We start from the raw sequence: 19,710 nt of genomic DNA, 5'->3' as shown, positions 1-19,710 counted from the left end.
ATTGGGATGCGAAAGAACGAACCTAGAATCCCCAATAGCTTTTTCGCAGTTGGACGGATCCACAGCATCGGGATCATTAGCTAAGTACAGTGCCGAAGATGTAAAGTGTAAGATAGGGAGTTGGGAAGGAAAGGTGTCATTTGTGATATCACAAATAGCCAGCTATAATGTTATACTAGGCATGCCATGGCTGGGGCAGGCCAACCCGCAAATCAACTGGGAGGATAAGAGCATGATCTTCAGGATGAAGTTGGAAGGAGGGAGCCAGGAAGTGGAGAGGGAGCCGGGGAAAAGGGGGGAGGAAGACTCTATCAGGATAGCAGAACTGGCAGATAAATTACCCCCAGAGTATCGGGATTTTGTGGACGTATTTGATGAGAAGGAAGCAGACAGTTTCCCACCGAAGCGGAGAGTTGAAGTGAAGATAGAGCTAGTCCCAGGAGCAGAGCTTCCTAAGGCAAAAATATACCCAATGTCGGCTAGGGAAAAGGAGGAACTGAGAAAATACATTGATAAAAACCTAGCGAGGGGTTTCATAGAGCCTTCAAATTCCCCTCTAGGGGCGCCTGTGTTGTTCAGGCGCAAAAAGGACCAAACGCTGAGGCTCTGCATTGACTACAGGGGCCTGAATGCAATCAGTTCTGTAAATAAATACCCCCTACCTTTAGTGAAGGACTTGATCGCCCAGTTATCGGAGGGACAGATATTCACTAAATTGGACTTAATTGAAGCGTACCATAAATTGCAGATCAAACCAGAGGACAGGTGGAAGACGGCCTTCTCCTGTGCATTCGGATTATTCAATTATCGTGTGCTCCCTTTCGGTTTGTGCGGCGGAGGCGCCGCGTTCATGCAATTAATCAACGAAGTGTTGCATCCATTGTTGTACAAGGGAGTCTTTGTTTTTTTAGATGACATATTGTTAGTATCTCGGACTAAGGAGCAACACATAGAACTAGTCAGGGAAGTCCTGCAAAAGTTGAGAGAAGCAAAACTGTATGCGAAGCTTGCCAAGTGCGAGTTCAATAAAGACCAGATAGACTTTCTGGGGTATAGGATTTCCTCCCAGGGAGTGGCGATGGACCCTGCGAAGGTAGAAGACGTGAGGGGGTGGGAAGCCCCCAAAACACGGAAGCAGCTGCAATCCTTCCTAGGGTTCGCAAACTTCTATAGAACATTTATCAAGGACTTTGCGCGCCTCACTTTGCCATTAACGGATTTGTTAAAGACTAAAGGTAGGGGAGAAACAGCCAAAGTGAAGGCCCCAGGGGCCAAACTGACCTGGACAATAGAATGCCAGGAAGCTTTCGAAGCCCTTAAAAAGCGTTTTACTGAGGAGCCTGTCCTACAGCACCCTGATATGTCTAAAGCCTTTGTATTACATTGCGATGCGTCAGACCGGGCATATGGGGCAGTTCTGCTACAGAAAGACGAGGGGGGGAACCTGAAGCCATGTGGCTATCTGTCAAAAAAGTTTAGCGATACAGAAAAAAACTGGCCAATTTGGGAGAGAGAAGCCTTAGCGATTCTAAAAGCACTAGAGTGCTGGAGACACTTTCTGGAAGGAAGTGGAACACCGTTTGAGGTGTGGACTGACCATAGAAATTTACAGTATCTAAGATCCCCTCGTAAACTATCAGCGAAGCAAATTAGATGGGCCCAATATTTCAGCCGTTTTGATTTCAGACTCAGATTCTTCCAGGGGAAACATAATATACTCGCTGACGCTCTCTCTCGGATGCCTCAGCACGGGGGAGGAATTCAGGAATCTGAAGGGAGCCTATTCCTAGATAAGCAATGGGGCCTGGCAGTACTAACTCGAGCACAAGCGGCCAAAGAAAACAAACGTACTGCCATTTCCACGGGGGGAGGAGAAATATGGGAGGAAGAGTTGAAGCGAGCGTATGGAATGGACAAATGGTTACAAACAAACAAAGAAAAGGGAGAATTGTGTGGGGATTTGGTGTTTGTAAATAAGAAATTGTATATTCCTGAATGTTTAAGACGAGAAATGTTAAGGAAGTACCATGATAACAAGGGTGCGGGTCATCTAGGCCCCACCAGGACTATTAAACTGTTGGCCAAACAATGCTGGTGGCCCGGAATGAGGAAAGACGCCAGGGGGTACGTCACGCAGTGTGAATTATGTGCAGAGGGAAAAACACCACCGGGGAAGCCCCAGGGGCTATTGCAGAAGGTGGTGGAGCCCATGAGGCCATGGGAATGCGTGGCCATGGATTTTGTAGGCGAACTACCCCCCAGCAGAGGCCACAGATACATTTGGACAATATTGGACCTATTCTCAAAACAGGCACACTTTGTGGCTCTGCCAAAACTCCCTTCAGCTGAAAAACTTGCTGATTTGTATGTGAAGCATGTATATCGCCTACATGGGTGTCCCGACAAGATAATTAGTGACCGGGGAGTCCAATTTACTGCAAAATTTTGGGGAAAATTCTTACAGCTGTTAGGAGCAGAAAGGAACCTGAGCTCGGCCTTTCATCCCGCGACCAACGGGGGGGTCGAACGTACCCAACAGACACTGTGCCAATTCTTAAGGATGTACACCAATTATAGACAGGATGATTGGGCGGACCTTCTTCCGTTTGCTGAGATGGCTTTTAACGGGGCCGTACATTCGGCCACAGGTCGTGCCCCATTCGAAATAGTATACGGACAGGAGGTGGCACCTTTCCCCAGGCTACCCGAGTGGAAGGAAGGGGAGGGCCAGACCGACGAGGAATGGCCGGCCAAAATCAAGCAAGGGTGGCAAACCGTGGTAGAGGCATTGCGGGAAACACAAAAGAAGTACAAGCTCTTTGCGGATCGTAGGCGCCGAGAGGGGGACAAATTGGGCGAAGGAGATCTGGTTTGGCTGAGCACAAAAAACCTGAAATTGGGGTTCCCATCCAAGAAATTGGCTCCACGCTATATAGGGCCATTCAGGGTAGCAAAAAGAATAAACGAAGTGACCTATGAGCTGAGGCTACCAAAGGACCTAGGAAAGGTACACCCGGTATTCCATTGCAGCCTGTTAAAAAAGTATAAAGGAACTCTGGACAGCGGAGAACAATAGTTGTGTTTAATCTTTTCCTTCCAGGACGAAGGGGAGGAGGACGCCATGTCAGAACCCTGCTACTAGAGCCTGGATGTGGCTCTGAGTTTCAGGGTCACTGACATTGATAAGACACCTGCGTCCCAGGACTCGGAGGAGAAACGGCTGCTGGACTTGGCGGGGAATTTGCGCGGGGTTTTACTGAGCGGGAAGAGACTGTTCAAATGAGGGGGAGGGTATATAAAGGAGGGTTGGCCGGAGCCTCCCATTCTTGGCTTTTCTGATGTTCATGTTTCCTACAGTAAAAGTTCCTGGTGATACCACAGAGAGTCTCGTGTGTTCATTCAGGAGCGGCTGTGGTGAGCTGACAAAGCGAATATGTTGGATAATGAGGAATTAAGGATAACCCTATTAAACATCAAATTAAGTTATGATTTTACAAATTAAGCACCAAAACATCATGTTAGACAACAAATTTGTCAGAAAAAGTAGTTCAGTACACAGTAATTCTATATAGTAATTACTGTATTTATGAATTTAGCACCAAAATATCACGATATATTGAAAGCATTGACTACAAAAATGCGTTGGATAATCCAGAACGTTGGATAAGCGAGACTCTACTGTAAATACTACATAGCATTACTGCGCATGGAACTACTTTTTCTGTCAAATTTTTTGTATAATATGATGTTTTAGTGCTTAATTTGTATAACGATTACCTAATTTGATGTTTAATTGGCTTTTCCTGAATCCCTTCTTATTATCCAACATATTCACTTATCCTGCCAGCCTGTTTACGTTGGATAAGTGAGACTCTACTGTATATTTCTAATCTTATATTATCTGCTCAGAACTGGATTATATGAGGCTCCTTCTTCACAGCTGTATAAAATGCACACTGAAGTGGATTATATGGTAGTGTGGAGTCAAGATAATCCAGTGCAAAGCAGATAATATAAGATTATAAATGGGTTATATAGCTGTGTTGAAGGGCCTTGAGTCTACACTGCCATATAATCCAGTGCAAATTAGATAATCTGTGGAAGACGTCTAAGTGAGGCCTAAATCTGCCTGTCCCCTAACTGAAACCTGGCTGTCCCTTGGATGCTAGGCAACCAAGTGGGCAGAGATTAGCCCTCTAAACTGGCAGCAATTGGATAAAAAAAATTATTGCTCTCCCTCTAATTAGGACTTTATTTTTCTTTTCTTTTTGTTGTATCAACCTTGAGGCGTGGATTATGGGTTGTGTTGTCAAATTTTGAGGTTGGGGGGCCTGTACTTTTGTTGTTTTGTGAATCGCCGTGATGCCATCACTCTTTTATATATATAGAAGATAGGAGCTATTCCAACTCTATGGTATGGCTTTCCTGATACAGTTGAACTGCAATATCCTTCAACAATACCTGTGCCAACAAACTGCAATCTAACAACATGCAGAGCAACACATGTGTTACATCCCTAATTAGAAAATCCACACTAGATAAGAAAGAACGACTATTTGTATTGTGACTTCCAAATGAGCAATTTAAAGAGGTGAATTGTAAGGTATGGTACTTGTTCATATGATTTTAGCAGGATTGCTATGTGCCCCAAAATGAAAGAACAGTGATATAACAAAAAAGGATTAATTTTAAAGACATTTGTAAAGGCAAAGATGAATAAATTGTCTACTTTGGCCAAAGACAAATATTTCAAAAACATTTTTTGTATCAGGAGAGATTTGAGAAACTGCAAGTCACTTCTGGTGTGAGATAATTGGTTGTCTGCAAGGACGTTGTCCAGGGGACGCCCGGATGTTCTGATGTTTTTACCATCCTTTTGGAAGGCTTCTCTCATGTCCCTACACGGAGCTGGAGCTGACAGAGGGAGCTCATCCGCGCTCTCCCCAGGTTGGATTCAAACCGGTAACCTTCAGGTCAACAACCCAACCTTCAATTCAGCAGTCCTGCCAGCACAAGGGTTTAATCCACTTCAAATGTTGGGAATCATTTTTTCCCTTTATAAAGAAATGAGAAGTAATAATACTTTTGGGGTTGAATTTTCTTGTTTGATTTTAAAGTTTAAACTTCAGTTTAGTCATAATGAGATGTTTATTGTATTATATTGATTTCTTTGGTTTGTGGTGTGGGAAATTCATTTTTAATTTGCTTAGGTGTGTGGAGAGGTTGGATGTGGGGTGGTCTTTTCTGGGGAGTTTGTATCTGTTTCTTTTGTATGTTTTCCTTCCCTATCTTTTTCTTTTATTATAGTTCTTGCTTGTTTTGTAGATGATATTAAAACATAATGCTGTAATAAAAGCATTCATTTTAAAGAAGAATATCAACTTGGGAAAATGAAAGCCAGAAAGTTAACATCACTTTCCTTCCTTTCAGTACAGACTTTAGAGAAAGTAAATATTACTTCTGCTGTATGGGTGATAGTGAGATTAAAGTGAATTGCAGAGTCCAGTGATAGGTTTTTCTGACATCATAATGAGTACCTTAGCAACAGATGAAGCAGAAACACAATAACAATAGTCCTGTGAGCTCAGATCTGCCTTTTGCTGGCTTAGTGAAAGAGCAGCGTGTTGAACTTCTTGACATCTAAGGCTTGAGGTATTCAGAAGCAAGCCGATCTTGTGCTCCTAGAGAGTTCAGGGTCCTGAGCTGGAGCCCCAGTCTTAAAATCTTGGGGGAGGGTTTCCCCCCCCAAATCCTTACCTCTGGTTCTTCCAGGATTTCAGTTCATCTTGCACCATTTAAAGAGGGCCACAGGTTTTTTGTTGAGGAGGTATGGTATGAGTAGATTATTCTTGGGTTTGGGAAGATGGCATTTAGCTAGTTTAGGATGGGATTGTGTTCCTCTTGATAGAACTGTTTACAACTTGGAGTTCTACTAAACCCATTTGTCTCTTCAGAGTCATTTTAAGAGATTCAAGTGATGTATGCTATCTTTATCTAAATGTTAATCCTATTTATAGTACATCCATTGAATCACTGGGAATTTGATAAATTTGATAAACTTGTCCAATTTGTTCTTCGGTTGGGACTAACAATTGGATTTAGGTTTAAATTGTGGGATATGATTTGATTAGTTATGACTGATTGAGCATCTGCAAATTCTCTTGGAGAGGGATCACATTACCATGATTGCCCATGTCCTAGGAACTTTAAGTACTATGTTATATGTTAGATTGACTTTGAAAACAGCTTTGAAGTTTTAATTAATTCACTATATTGCTCTGTACAAATTCATTTGTATTAGACCTTCCAAGTCTTAAAAGAGCTGCACTATTTACCTTGTTGCTTCCAAGATCAATTCACTTCCTATCAAATCCCCAAAACATATTGGTACCTAAATATCTGAGGGAACAACTACTCATATATCAATCTGCCCACTCTGGATTGTTTCCAAAACTGGTCTGGCAATCTAAGTAATAAATGGATGAGATGAGAAATCCTGAGACTAGAGAATGGAACAGATAGAGATACCTGTGTTATATTCAATCAGATAATAGAATTTCCTATCAACTTTACTCACATTTTCAATTTGGTGATGGAGACGTTTTAGAGAAAAGCCTCTTCTAGTTCATCTGTGGGCCAATAACTAGATTAGGACTTCCTGTCTTCTGTCCTAAAGTCATTTGACATTGTACCACCATCAGAAGGTAGGCAGATGAGAGGTTAAAATGTCATCCCCAAGGCAGCTTTACCTTCATCAGTTTTTATCAAGTAAAAAACTATTAATTCACCCAGCCATTTTTAAGCCACTGTTTTAACAGCTCTGGGCGCTTTTTGACTCTTTATATGTTTTAATGTTTTTGTTTTTAACTTTATGAATATTCTTTTATAGTATTGTCAACTGCTTTGGAAATAGTTTTGATGGAGGTTATTAACAATTGTAAATCTTGTAGAATTCACTTGGTGTGGTGAATTCTAAAAGAAGACTTGGCTAAAAAATTGTGAAGAAGAACTCACCATGGGAGATTGGAAAGCCTACATCAATACAATCCTGAAGGACAAGAACATTGAAGATGTAGCTATTGTGGGACACTCGGACAATAAATGTGTCTGGGCGTCTAAGCCAGGAGGCCTGCTGGCAGCTATCTCTCCTCAGGAAGTAGGACTGATCACTGGGCAGGACAGAAAAGCGTTCTTGCAAACTGGAATCACCATAGCTGGGAAGAAGTGCAGTGTAATACGTGACAACCTCTTGGTAGAAAAAGACGCCGTGATGGACACTCGAACAAAAGGCGGTGACAGCAGGTCCATCTGTATTGGAAAGACTCCAAAAGCTCTCATCTTCGTGATGGGCAAAAAAGGAGTCCACGGAGGAGCTCTTAATAAGAAAGTCCATGACATGATAGCGAGCATGAAAACAAAAGGCAGCTAGAACTGGGGCTTGCTTGAGTTGCTTTTCTCCTGGATCAAGCTCATAGGGGAACTATTGTTGCTTAGAAATAAAAAGGGCATTTAGCCGACTCCTCCTTGTTTGAGTTGTGAAATAAGCTAGGGTTAGCTTAAGGTAGTCTTTATCAATCTTACAGTCTCCAGATATGCTATATTTTAAAGAAGTGTTTTGCATTACGTAATACAGTAGAACTATTGATCACCTACTTAAGACCATGTTCCAGTGAGTTCAGGAGTTGGGAAGGAGATTGCCTCTCCTAGGATTTGTTAAGTGAATGTTAGATGAAAACCTAGTTTGGAAGGGTGGATCAAAGATATTCTCAAAAAACAGCATAGTTTTTATGGGCTAGTTCATATTAATGTTTGGCAAATTCAGAATTGCCTATTGTCCTGCATCATGATTCAAAAGGGAATGAAATGCCAAACAATGTGTTACTGTTATCGAGATATCATACCCCCCCCCAAAAAATATGAATTACAGTATATGAAATATATGAAGGGTAAAACGTGGCTCCATTAGAAAATATAGTCAGTTATATGGTCATTTCTAATTTCCATAAAAGGTAACCTACCATGAATTTCATTGGAATATTCTTTCACACCTTGGAATCCAGGAAACAATGCCCCAAATTAGCACAATCCCTTTACAATTACAGTAGAGTCTCACTTATCCAACATAAACGGGCCGGCAGAACGTTGGATAAGCAAATATGTTGGATAATAAGGAGGGATTAAGGAAAAGCCTATTAAACATCAAATTAGGTTATGATTTTACAAATTAAGCACCAAAACATCCTGTTAGACAACAAATTTGACAGAAAAAGTAGTTCAATACGAAATAATGCTATGTAGTAATTACTGTATTTACGAATTTAGCACCAAAATATCACGATTTATTGAAAACATTGACTACAAAAATGTGTTGAATAATCCAGAACGTTGGATAAGCGAGTGTTGGATAAGTGAGACTCTACTGTACATGGAACACCTGGGGAGGAAATGGCAGAGATCTCCTGACCCCCTACTGATGAAACCTTTCTGTATTTCTGTGTAAGCCATCCATGGACTTCCACCCCATTCATGGACTTCTCGTGTCCCCTTCTCATTTCCCTTGCTTTAATTCATAAATTCTATGGGTTCGTTCATAAATTTCCTGCTTTCATTGATAAAGCCACAGATACCTGCTGATGAAGTTCAGCGCATACGTTTGGGGCAGACTTAAACAATTAGGTTGTTTAAACATTTGTAAATACTCAATGTACACACAGGATGCTTCCCGTTGTGTTTGTCAGGACTGGACCATGATGCCATTCAAGGACTCATTTACATGTTGCAACACCACATTCCTAGAGTTTGTGCCCCTCTTGGGGGGTGGACTAGAAATCGGATTGGCTCTTAAATTCATGAATGACAACTTATTAATTTTCCTGCCATTTGAAGATCCAACCATGGAAGCCACTCCATGGAGCCTCCAGCCAACAAGAGCCTGGATCTTAGCTGGGTTGCTTTTCAGCCAATCAAAGGCTGGTGCAGGTATCTGAATAGCTGTCAAAGTGAATTAAAATGCTTCGTATTTTCCAAGGCTTTATGTCAGTACTTTGAGCACTAGCTTTACTGATATCCTGTTTGGTCACTGAGAATAAAGACCTCTGCCTTGTCTTCAAACTCGTTAGCACTCCAGGCTTCCAAACCCCGCAATTTAGGGAAGACGAAATCATGTACCATTAAAATACTTTTATAACAGTGGCATCTCAGAAGGTTTCCAGTTCCCAATTAGAAGTATCATACAAACTTTTCAGGTCTTTGGACATTTAGCTGAAGGACCTTCAAACTTGGAAGGTCTCTTTTACACAACACAGTTGTCACTTTAATATGTATTATCACATTCTAAAACTATATTATTCTGCCTATGGAATCCTACAGTTTATAGATTGGTGTAGCACTTGAATTCTTTCAGAGAGAATTCTAAAGTCCTTCCAAAACTACAAATCCCAGGATTCTGTGGGATGCAGCTATGGCAAGTAAAGTATGTGCAGGATGAAAGAGACCTTTAACAGTTTCTTAGATAATTTTTAAAGCTAAAAGCAAAGATAACCTGTTTTTCAGCAGGTGATAGTATATCACATTTCAACCATTCAAGGTACTTGACAAATATAATTTCATCAATCCTTAACTCAGCTGCATTTAGTTAGATGTAACTACTTTTCCCAAATCAGAATGAGGTAATTGCCAAAGGCAACAGACAAGTGGGATATCAGTAGCAAAAATGGGAAAAACTGATTCTTCAGATGTCTTTGGACCCACAAGTGGTACTCCAACCAACGGGATTCCTTTCAGAATATACTAAAGGAGTAAAGAATACTGCTTTATGGGTGATATGAGGTCATAATGGCTTACAGGATGTGGTGTCAGGTGCATCTGGCATCATAATGAATCCTTTAGCTGAATCATTTGTCTTATGAACTCAGGATTGCCTTTGACTGGCTAAGCAAAAGTGATTTCTGTTGAATTTTCATTTACAAATGGGTATTTTTCCTTGAGATAGGAAGCGGTGGATTTGTCCAATTACTTTGTGACATTTCAGTGTGGGCATTCAAGTGTACAGTCTGCTAATGAGCCTTCTTTTTCCATTAGTGGTTTGAAGATGGCGTGGGTCCCATTGAAAGAAGTGTTTTGAAAAGTGTACCTGTCTCCTTTAGTATAGCTGCTTAAGGGGAATGATCCCATGGACACGACAAAACTTAATGTCAGGGGAAAACTTTGCCTTAACCTAAAGGGGTTTTATTGTGTTGGAGTCTTCTGAGCTGCCTGAAAAAAAAAAAAAAAAACACTGAAAAGAAAGCTGAATTTCAAAGATTTTTAAACCTCAGTTTGGGAGGTGGGGGTGCCAAGGGTCTGGCAATGTCTGTCTTTGATATCTGCCCAGTTGTTGAGAGCACTTGGTTTTCTCTGTGCACATCACTCCTCCAATGATATATTGGTGTTAAGTGCTGAGTCACTCCACTGATCCTTCAAAGGAAACAAGAAATTCTTCAACTTGCAAACAAAGAAAATACGTTTTTTCTTATGTTTCTGTTGCTACTTTCTTCACCATGAAGCCTGATTCTTTTTGGCAGAAAAAATGTAACAGTTTTTTTTTAACATAGTGGTATGTTATTCTATGTTTTCAAGTCAACTCTCTAGGGCAATCCTATCATACGGTTTTCTTGGCAAGATTTATTCACAGGATGTTTGTCATTCCCTTCATTTGTGGCCAAGAGAGTGTGACTTCCCCAAGGTCACCCAGTAAGTTTCCATGGCAAAGCAAGTATTTGAATCCTGGTTTGCCAGAGACCTAGTCCAACATTCAGGCCAATGTACCATGCTGACACTCAAAAATATAATCATTCAGTGCTTTCAAGTTTGTTTTGAATTATGGCAACCCTAAAGTGAGCCTGTAATGGAGTTTTCTTGGCAATATTTGTTCAAGGCAATTTGCTCTTGCCTTTATGTGTCTGAGGTCACCCAGTCAGGTTTCATGGCTGAGCAAGAATTTAGACCTTGGTCTCCAGAGTCTCAGTCAACACTCAAATCACTACAATATGATGGCTCTCTCTTTCTCTCTCTCTGAGCAAATATAATACACCAGAAAAGCACACAGTTTCATTGTCTGAAGCTGAAAGTGGCAGGGTTTGCTTGAATTCTAGTTCTGATTCTAATTTGATTGAGGTTATTATCTTTAATGTAGAACAGTGGTTCTCAACCTGGGGTTGCCAGATGTTTTTGGCCTTCAAATCCCAGAAATCCTGGCTGGGATTTCTGGAAGTTGTCGACCAAAAACATCTGGGGACCCCAGATTGAGAACCACTGATGTAGGAGGTATTTCCTTTGTTATCTGTTGGGGCTGCTTTGATTGTGCTTTTCCTGCATAGTAGGGGATGGACTTGATCGGTGTTTCTCAAATTCTGCTCCTCCAGGTGTTTTGGACTTTGACTCCCACAATTCCTAACATCTGGTAAATTGGCTGGGATTTCTAGAAGCTAAAGTCCAAATACCTGGAGAAGCAGAGTTTGAGAAACATAGCCCATGTGGTCACTTCCAACTCTATGATTCTATGATTCTAGAAACTCTGGGCAACTTTAAAAATCGTATGAACAAATTTAAAATTAACAATGAGCAACTGATCTACCTATTCTCCAGCACTTTTTGCTGATCATGATCTGGTTTTTTTCAAAAATATCTGTGGCATATTATTAACTGCATCTTAAAGCTATTGTGTTAAGTACAAAATCCTTTCTCTACCTCCATGCCACCCATCTACAGCAATGAATACAGCAGAAAGATTAGAAGGGCATGGGATTTATTTTTGTTAAAATTGCTAGCATGATCTTGATTAATATAACATTAGAATAATAATGTGGATATATTCAAGGTGAAAACAAATACAAATATTATTCCTTCACATACTGCAATTATTGTTACCATTATTCTACAGCAGAATTGTGATATCTATGTTTGCATCATTATCATATTGAATAAGTTGGTTTTCCTTCACTCATTTGAATATTATAAGACATTTTTCCACAGCAGTTATGAACCACATCTTTTTAATATACTACACAGATAGAGAATCATAACTACTGTGAGATTTTGTATTGTACCAACCCATTAACAGCCTAATGGTGAGGAAATAACTTATCATGATTCTGCCTACAGCACTGAAACACAGGATACATGTGGTTTAAAGAGAGCTTTTCACACACATTATCTGGTGGACTATGAGTACCCATTAATTTTGTAACATATGGTTAAGCTCTAAGCTATTAGAAGATTCCTTTAAAATGCTAAATTAGTTTTCGTACAAATGACACCGCAGCAATTTCCAAGTGTTAATTGCCAATGAAGTTTGATCCCTCACTCTTAAAAAAGTGTAAAAAATTTTTTAAAATCTATCTGGAAATCTTGCAGTTTGTAATTATGATTTGCTCAGCTTTTTCCTTTAATAAGATATTCATCAATTTTCTTTCATTTTAACTGTGCATTTAAGTTAGGTTTGAAAAAGTAGTGGCCATGCTATGTAGTTTCAAGGTTCTGAAAATTATAGCTCAAAAAGCACTGCCAATGCTATCTGTGGAAATTGGAAATTGTAATTCAAGCTTTGAAGAATTTGCCATGGATTGTGAAAGTTCTTCTTACAGAAGTAAAAGGCATTTGGTTCACACCATTCATGCTGATATCTACCTACACTTTAGGTCTTGCATTGTTCATAACAAACTTTCAATGGAGAAGAATATGCCTAGGGTGGTCAAATTCTAGGACCTGTCTATGAGAGTCCAATTTTCATGAATCATCTCTAGGCATGAGGGCACCACTTTCCCTGGGTCATTTGCCTTCAAGACCCTTCCATTGAAGCTGGGTTAAGGCACCTTTCTTAAGGACCACTTTCTGTGAATCATTTCCCCTCAAGACCGTTCCACTACAGGAGAGTTAAGGCACCATTTTTAAGCACTTCTTACAGTGAGACCCAGTGTCTGAAGGAACATTAGCAGACCACCCACCCATTATTCCGTGTCACTGAACCTAAATGACCTGAGGAATCTGACAAATACCATCCTATGTGTTTTCCCCTTCTTTCTCCCATTTCCGCCCACATCGGGAGTTCGGAAGATGATTTCTCCCCGTCTTCTCTCCCCCCCCCCCCCCCACACACACACACTGTTTCTCTGCAATGGATGACAACTGGAAGTAGCTTTACATTGTGTTAAGGGCTCGGTGGCATCTCATCCCTGAAATGTCTTAAAAGTGTGTTGAAATGGGAGAGGGCTTGTGTCTGATGAAGGCCTAAGTAAGTGAGAAGGATTAATCCCCTTGTTTCACTAAATCTGGGGAATAAGTTTTGCATTTCTATGGCTATTCACACATATAGTTTGCCTATAGAAGCCTACTCCTAAACACTTCACTGCATGCATCTGGGGAAGTAGAAGGTGAATTTGCACTGACTAGTAAATCAGGCCAGTCCAGAGCACAATGTTTTGGACCGGCTTTGGAAATGGTGACAAGCATCCCATCAAACTTGCTGTAATGGCAGGTGGGAGTCTATACAGTCTTGCCAGGCTGATAGAGCATTGGGCTTGCTGGACCATCATCTCACCTTTTGTATAGTCGTTAAGTATGTGCAAATTCCTCGGAATAATCATAAATCGGATTAAAATCGGATCTATTAAGGGTTCCGATGTGGTTTGGTGCTTCAGAATACACTTTCAGTTTCAAAGCGTTTGAGCCCATTGATTTAATGGGCTCGTAAGTTCATCAGATATACGACAAAGCGTTTTTAAAGCAACCAAACTTTGTTTGCAGGGAGGAGCAGCCAAGCCTGGGCTTGCCTCCTTTGCCAATCAGTGTGGACCTTTATGTAAGGGGAGGGGTCTAGGAGGTCCTCCTTAAAAGCCCCCCCCCCCTGCATGCCTCAAGCCCCATTCTGGCCTGGAAGTGGGAGGAGGGTGGTTGGTTGGTCTTGCTGCCTGGCGTGTTGTTGCAGGGGGACTTAGGGGTTGCTGCAAGAGGAAGGCAGGCACTGGCAGCCATTGAGAAAAAGGAGTTGACTCTTTACAAAGAAGAGAAGGCATTTATTTTGAGGTGGGGTGGGATGGGAAGGGGTTTTTTTGGTTTAAAAACTGTAACGTAGTTTCTTTGTAAATAAAGGAAGGGGAAGATTTTTTTTGAGACAAAAGTGCTGGGTTGGAAGTGGGTGGGGAAAGGGGTTGTTTTTGGGAGTGGCAGGACCGTTAAATAGCTGAATCCTTCTCTGGGTTTACGCCCTCTCTGCCTGTTGTGTTTGTTTGTTTTTTTGGCCTGAGCCTCCTCAAAGCATTGTGCCACCCATCGTTCCCAAAACCCCGCTCTCTATTGGCCTCCCTAAGTCTGGGGAGCAGCAGCAATGTTACATACTAGCTGAATTCTTCTTTGGGTTCAAGCCCTCTGTTTGTTTGGTTTGTTTGGCTCGAGCCTCCTCAAAGCACTGCACCACCAATCGTTCCCAAAACCCTCTCTGGTGTGCTATGATTTCTGTTCCTGTTTGATAAATGTCATTTCCTAATTAGTTCTGTCACAAACACATAGCAAAACTTTATTACACTGCCAAAACTTTGTCTTTGTGCAAGGGACATCGTGCTATAAATAGCACACTATGGTTTTCTGAGTGTCCACCAATTTAACAGAATTTAAGCCACAAAAACAAAGTTTCTGAAGTAGAACAATGACTTTCAAAGTAAAGACAACCCAATGAAACAGAAAATAACACTTTTGAACCAGGAACAGATTTCTGTAATTATTAAAAATGTTTTTTTTATATAAAAGCTATGAAAATTCACCAAAAATCAGAGGATAAGGGAAACCTTCTGAAATTTGGTGAGCTAACAGTGGTAAATGTGTTCTATCACTGTAGCAAGTTTCATCAGGATAGTTAAAAAAATGAGGGCAGGAGAATCCCCTAAAGTTCCCCCAGTGTTGTTTTTTGCTGTTGCGCATGCGCATCTGCCATTAATGAATTAACTACAAATATTTGGAAGTTTCAGAAAGTTTCAAACTTTTTGACTTCAAAATTTGGAAATGACTTTAGAAATAAAGCGCCAGCACCCTTACTTTCGAAGAGAGTTTAGAACCATTTTTTTCTGGATCGCACATGCCAAACAAGATGCAGGGCTGTGTGTGAGCTGCTGTCTGTTTTGGGTGTGTCATCCTGACATCTGCATAGGAGGTGATATCTCTATCTCCTTTCTGGTTCTATCACAGGAGAATACATTCTATCACAGACTTTCTTCTTAGTTTTCCTTGTACAGTAATTTGAATGTCAAATTATGCATAATTGAAAACCACTACACCTGCTAAAGGGGTTTCTACAAATGAAGCCCATTCTCTCACTTGCTTTGGCAGAAGGGCTCTGTTCTCAAAGGCATTCATTTTTAATGGGTCTATTTTTAATTCACTCAAGGGCTGGTGGTTCGACAGGCATCTTCCCTCCTCCTCATTAGCTGCCTTGAGTTCATGTAGAGGGCATGACTCATCCAGCTGGTTCCCTGGTGATTATAAGTGGATGGAGAGATGTTTTGATCACTTCTCCAACTTCTATCTTTGAAATAATTTGACTGTTATTTTGTCCTGTTTGGGAGGAGAGACAACTAATGCTTTTGCAGAGTATCATTCACTACCTTCTAAAGCCCTCCCCACAAGGAACAGAGAAAACCCATCTGAAAAAAAAGAGAATCTTTTTTAAAGGAGACCACCATAGGATATTTTTCTATTTTGTGTCAGTTCCCACATGACTGAGAACCCTGAATTTCCAGAGTTCTGATCTCCATAGAAGGCAAATACAGAGAACTTCCATTCTAATTTCAGAAGGGACCCCTCCATCTAGGATAGGGATGGAAATGGAGATACAGAATGGTTTTAAATTATAACTCCCAGAATTGCTCTGGTGTCTGGTGGCTAAATCCTGAATGTTGTTGTGTGTCTTCCAAGTCACGTCCTACTAATGGTGATCTTTTCACAAGGAGGTGGGGGTGGTGGGGGCAAAATCTGTTTAAAGGAGGCTTGGTTTTGCCTTCCTCTGAGGCTGAAAGAATATGAGTTGCTCAAGGTCACCCAATGGATTTCCATGGATGAGTCAGGATTCAAACTCAGTGCTCAAATTGCTACCTCACAATGACACTGTAAAATGATTAAATTCATATATTGATGTATCTAATCATTACTATATTAAGTAGCAACCATAGTTGTTCAGGGCTAATATATATGAAGATACTACTCTGATTAGAAATGGCATTTTCCCAGCATTTCAAGGAAAAACTGCTTCTGAGCATACACAAGAGCTCTAGTCCAATAAAGACAGTTTTCCAAGCTCTGCCTTGAACACACTGCAGTAGCACCCACAGCAACATTGAACCAACATTGAAAATAGCACCCTTTACCTGAGATTCCTCCTTCTTACCTTGTGATCAGGAGAAGAGGAGCCAGGCCCTAATATCTGGAAATTGGGTGCTAATCCCCATTTCTCTCAGCATGTGTTGATTTTACACAGCAGAATACCTGTATATAACTCACTTCAAACTCTAGACATTTTCATGCAGAAGAGCTAAAAACAATCTTTTATCCACTGTAGGACTGAAGAAAAACTGTAGTTCTACATTATTGTGCCTACCTTCAGGTTTTCCAGAATTCTTCAGAATCCAGAAAATTAGAGATTGGGAAGATTATACTAACATAAGTAATTAAATTAATGGTCAACAAAGATAGATGTAACAGAAGGTGATGTGCATGGCTTTGAACTGCAAATTCCAGCTTTGCTTACCATTAGCATGTTGGCTAGAGCTGGTGGGACTTGGAATCAGACATCTAGTGTTGCAAATTCCCAGCCTTAGTTTAAGATTACTTGCATGATGGCAGAATCCTTCAACTAATTGTAAACCCTGCACAAACGCTTATTCTTGCTTTCAAATATGAACAAGTGAGGCTGATCTCCTCAACATGGTCAAGGACTGAGCAGATGGGACTGTTGAAGGAAGGGCCTTTATGCACATTCACACACCTCCAGTTCTGCCTGTTCTTAGCCCACACATGCTATGTAATATGTATCCAATAACAAACAGCATAGCAGAATTGCACCTGGACAATTAACATTATGCCTAGTTTTGTCCTCAACCTATAGGTTGACAGAGAAAACAAACATTTCACAGGCCCCCTCTGCACTGACCATTTAATGCAGCTTCAAATTGCTACTGATGATAGTGGTTTCACTGTGCAGATGATTACATAGGAAGTCCTGGAACCAATCTGAGGCCTGGATAGTGATTACACAAACCACAGAGCACTGGTGTGCATTAAGGGCTTTCTGCTGAGCCTTTTTGAGGGAGTCTGTTGTCTGGGTGGCAGTCGTTTGAAGCTGCATTAAATGGCCAGTGTAAATGGGGCCTCAGCTTCCATTGCCCTCTAGAGTAGAATCTTTGCTTATCACTCAAACAGTTACTGAACATTTTCATATTGCATCACCAGGATACTGTCCTAAGTCAAAATCATGGAATACAAAATATTTAGACCAACCAATTGTCACTAGATTAACCAATGTGATTCTCTACTTGAATTTGACCACTGCTATGTGGGTTCCCAATGAAATACTAACTTGAAACCTTAAGTGACTTGGGTATCCAATACTTGACCAAATGCTTCCCTTTATATATGCCTCTCTGAAGACTAAGATCTTCTGGAAGGACTTCTCTGTGTCCCATTAGTGAGGTCAAACTCTCTGTGGGGATGTGAGAGAGAACCTACTCTGGTGTGGAATGTTCTCCCCGGGGAGGCCCAACTTGAGCCAACACTGGCTGTATTTTAGCACAAAATAAAAACAAGGCTTTTCACCAAGCTTTTGGAGCTTAATTGATTCATTCCAAAATATTTATGCATTAGGGCATTAATGCATTATGCATTGAAATGTTTAAAATACCTTTAATCTTTAATGCTGTTTTAATGTCTTATTTCATATACTTTAGTCTATTTAAATTATGTTTAATAATACCACTTTATTTGAGGAATTTACAAATCCACTGTTGTTTTCTGTTGGAGGTTTCCTAGTGTCTACCTGCTTGGTCACTTGAGCATCACTGTATCAATTTTCTGCTGTACTTACCTTTAGACACAGTGTCCTGTAAAAATGAGAATTTATTGCAGGGAGGACATTAATTTATAGTAACAACTTCCTCTGACTTTTGCAAATGTAATGTCGAGAGTTCTTCCTCCTTAAAACAATAGTGCCTCTTTCCACACCAGTGATCCATGAGTTCAGATCGCTGTAACACAACCTACCAGAAAGAGAAGTGCAAACTGGCCCTTTGTCAAAGTTTTACCTGCATAATTTTGGTAAAACATTAATTTACTTCTTCATGAGACCTAAATGATTGACAATGAATAGTCCTTAAATAAGAAAAGGCTGGACTCAACCAAAAAACAAACAAACATATTCTGTTGCCATTTTCAAAAGAGAGATTTGGTTTGTATCTTTCTATTCCACACTGATAAGAAAAGTGGTTCTCAAACTGTGAGTAGGGCCTCCAAGGGGCACATGCATGCACTGTTGAGGATTGACTAGTGCCTGTGAAAAGGCAGATGTTTTCTTCCAGGATGTTTTCCTTCAACCTCAAGCATAGCAAATATCAGCTTCCCTTTTTATACACATTTCTCGTTTGACTTCTCTGAGTAGTGCAGCATTGGCAGAGCAGGCTCATGCCCCTTAGTGACAAGAGAAACACAGGTGCCTGCCTGCCAAGTTTTGGAGAGGAGGAAGGAAGAGGAAGAGGCTGGAGCAGTCCTACAGCTGCCTCTGTGTGTTCCCCTGTTATGCCTTCCTTCTACTTCAGACATAACAAAAATCTGTCTCCCTCTGTCAAATGCTCTGTCATTGGCACATCAGACGCAGGCCCCTTAGCAACCATGAGGCAGTTTCTTGAGTAGGGGAGAAAGGAAGAGAGGAGGGAGAGAGCATGGGAGCTCAGCATTAACATGGAAGGTGAGTTATGACAATCCACATACTTACTGTTGGCCAAATCTAAAATGTTAGTCCTGTCAGCATGTCACTGGAGAGATACATGGATTGCAGGCAGACACTCTAAATCTGGAAAAAGAGCTAATCTTTGAACATTTGTCACATTCTTGGTGGAGGTGCTCCCTCAGGTGGTGAAAAATCCCATCATACGATCACAGAGTTGGAAAAGGTCGGATCACGGGGTTGTTGTGTGTTTTTTTGACAGTATGGCCATGTTCCAGAAGTATTCTCTCCTGACGTTTTGCCCACATTTATAGCAGGCATCCACAGAGGTTGTGAGGTATATGGAGAAACTAAGCAAGGAAGGAAACCATGGCCATACTGCCCAGAAAACACACAACAACCCTATTGAATCTAAACTCTTGCTCAGTGCAGGATCTCCAGCTGCAGTGCTTCTCAACCTGTGGGTCCCCAGATGTCCTAACGGCTGGTAGACTGGCTGGGATTTCCAAGAGTTGTAGGCCAAAACACCTGGGGACCCACAGGTTGAAAACCACTGAGCTAAAGTATCCCCAGCAGGTAGCTGTCCAGCTTCCTTTTGAAGAAATGCGGAGAAAGAGGCTCTACCACCTCTCTAAGCAATTGATTCCCTTTTTGTATTTAGACAGAGATACACATCTATATTTCAGAATTTACCAGCTACTTTCATCCATTAATGAAAAAAGTAAATATTTAGAAAAAAAAATCAAATGCTG

General features: G+C 40.9%; 1 protein-coding gene across 4 annotated transcripts; it reads left to right on the top strand.

Annotated features, from left to right (window-relative positions):
* Positions 1-5,386: 5,386 nt before the first annotated feature.
* Positions 5,387-7,517, top strand: pfn3 (profilin 3). Of its 4 annotated transcripts, none has more exons than XM_008125866.3 (2): positions 5,387-5,652; positions 6,951-7,517. In XM_008125866.3, exon 2 carries the CDS (start codon positions 7,016-7,018, stop codon positions 7,427-7,429), a length of 414 nt encoding a protein of 137 aa, XP_008124073.1. In that variant the 5' UTR covers positions 5,387-5,652; positions 6,951-7,015; the 3' UTR covers positions 7,430-7,517. The 4 variants fall into 4 exon arrangements, with proteins under 4 accessions (XP_008124073.1, XP_062828413.1, XP_003216042.1 ...); XM_062972343.1 differs by having other exon boundaries at positions 5,389-5,652; positions 6,890-7,517; XM_003215994.4 differs by having other exon boundaries at positions 5,389-5,827; positions 6,890-7,517.
* Positions 7,518-19,710: the final 12,193 nt, after the last annotated feature.

Source organism: Anolis carolinensis, chromosome 1 (assembly GCF_035594765.1).
Source record: "Anolis carolinensis isolate JA03-04 chromosome 1, rAnoCar3.1.pri, whole genome shotgun sequence".
NCBI lineage: Eukaryota > Metazoa > Chordata > Lepidosauria > Squamata > Dactyloidae > Anolis > Anolis carolinensis.
This window is presented reverse-complemented; position numbering and strand designations above follow the sequence as displayed.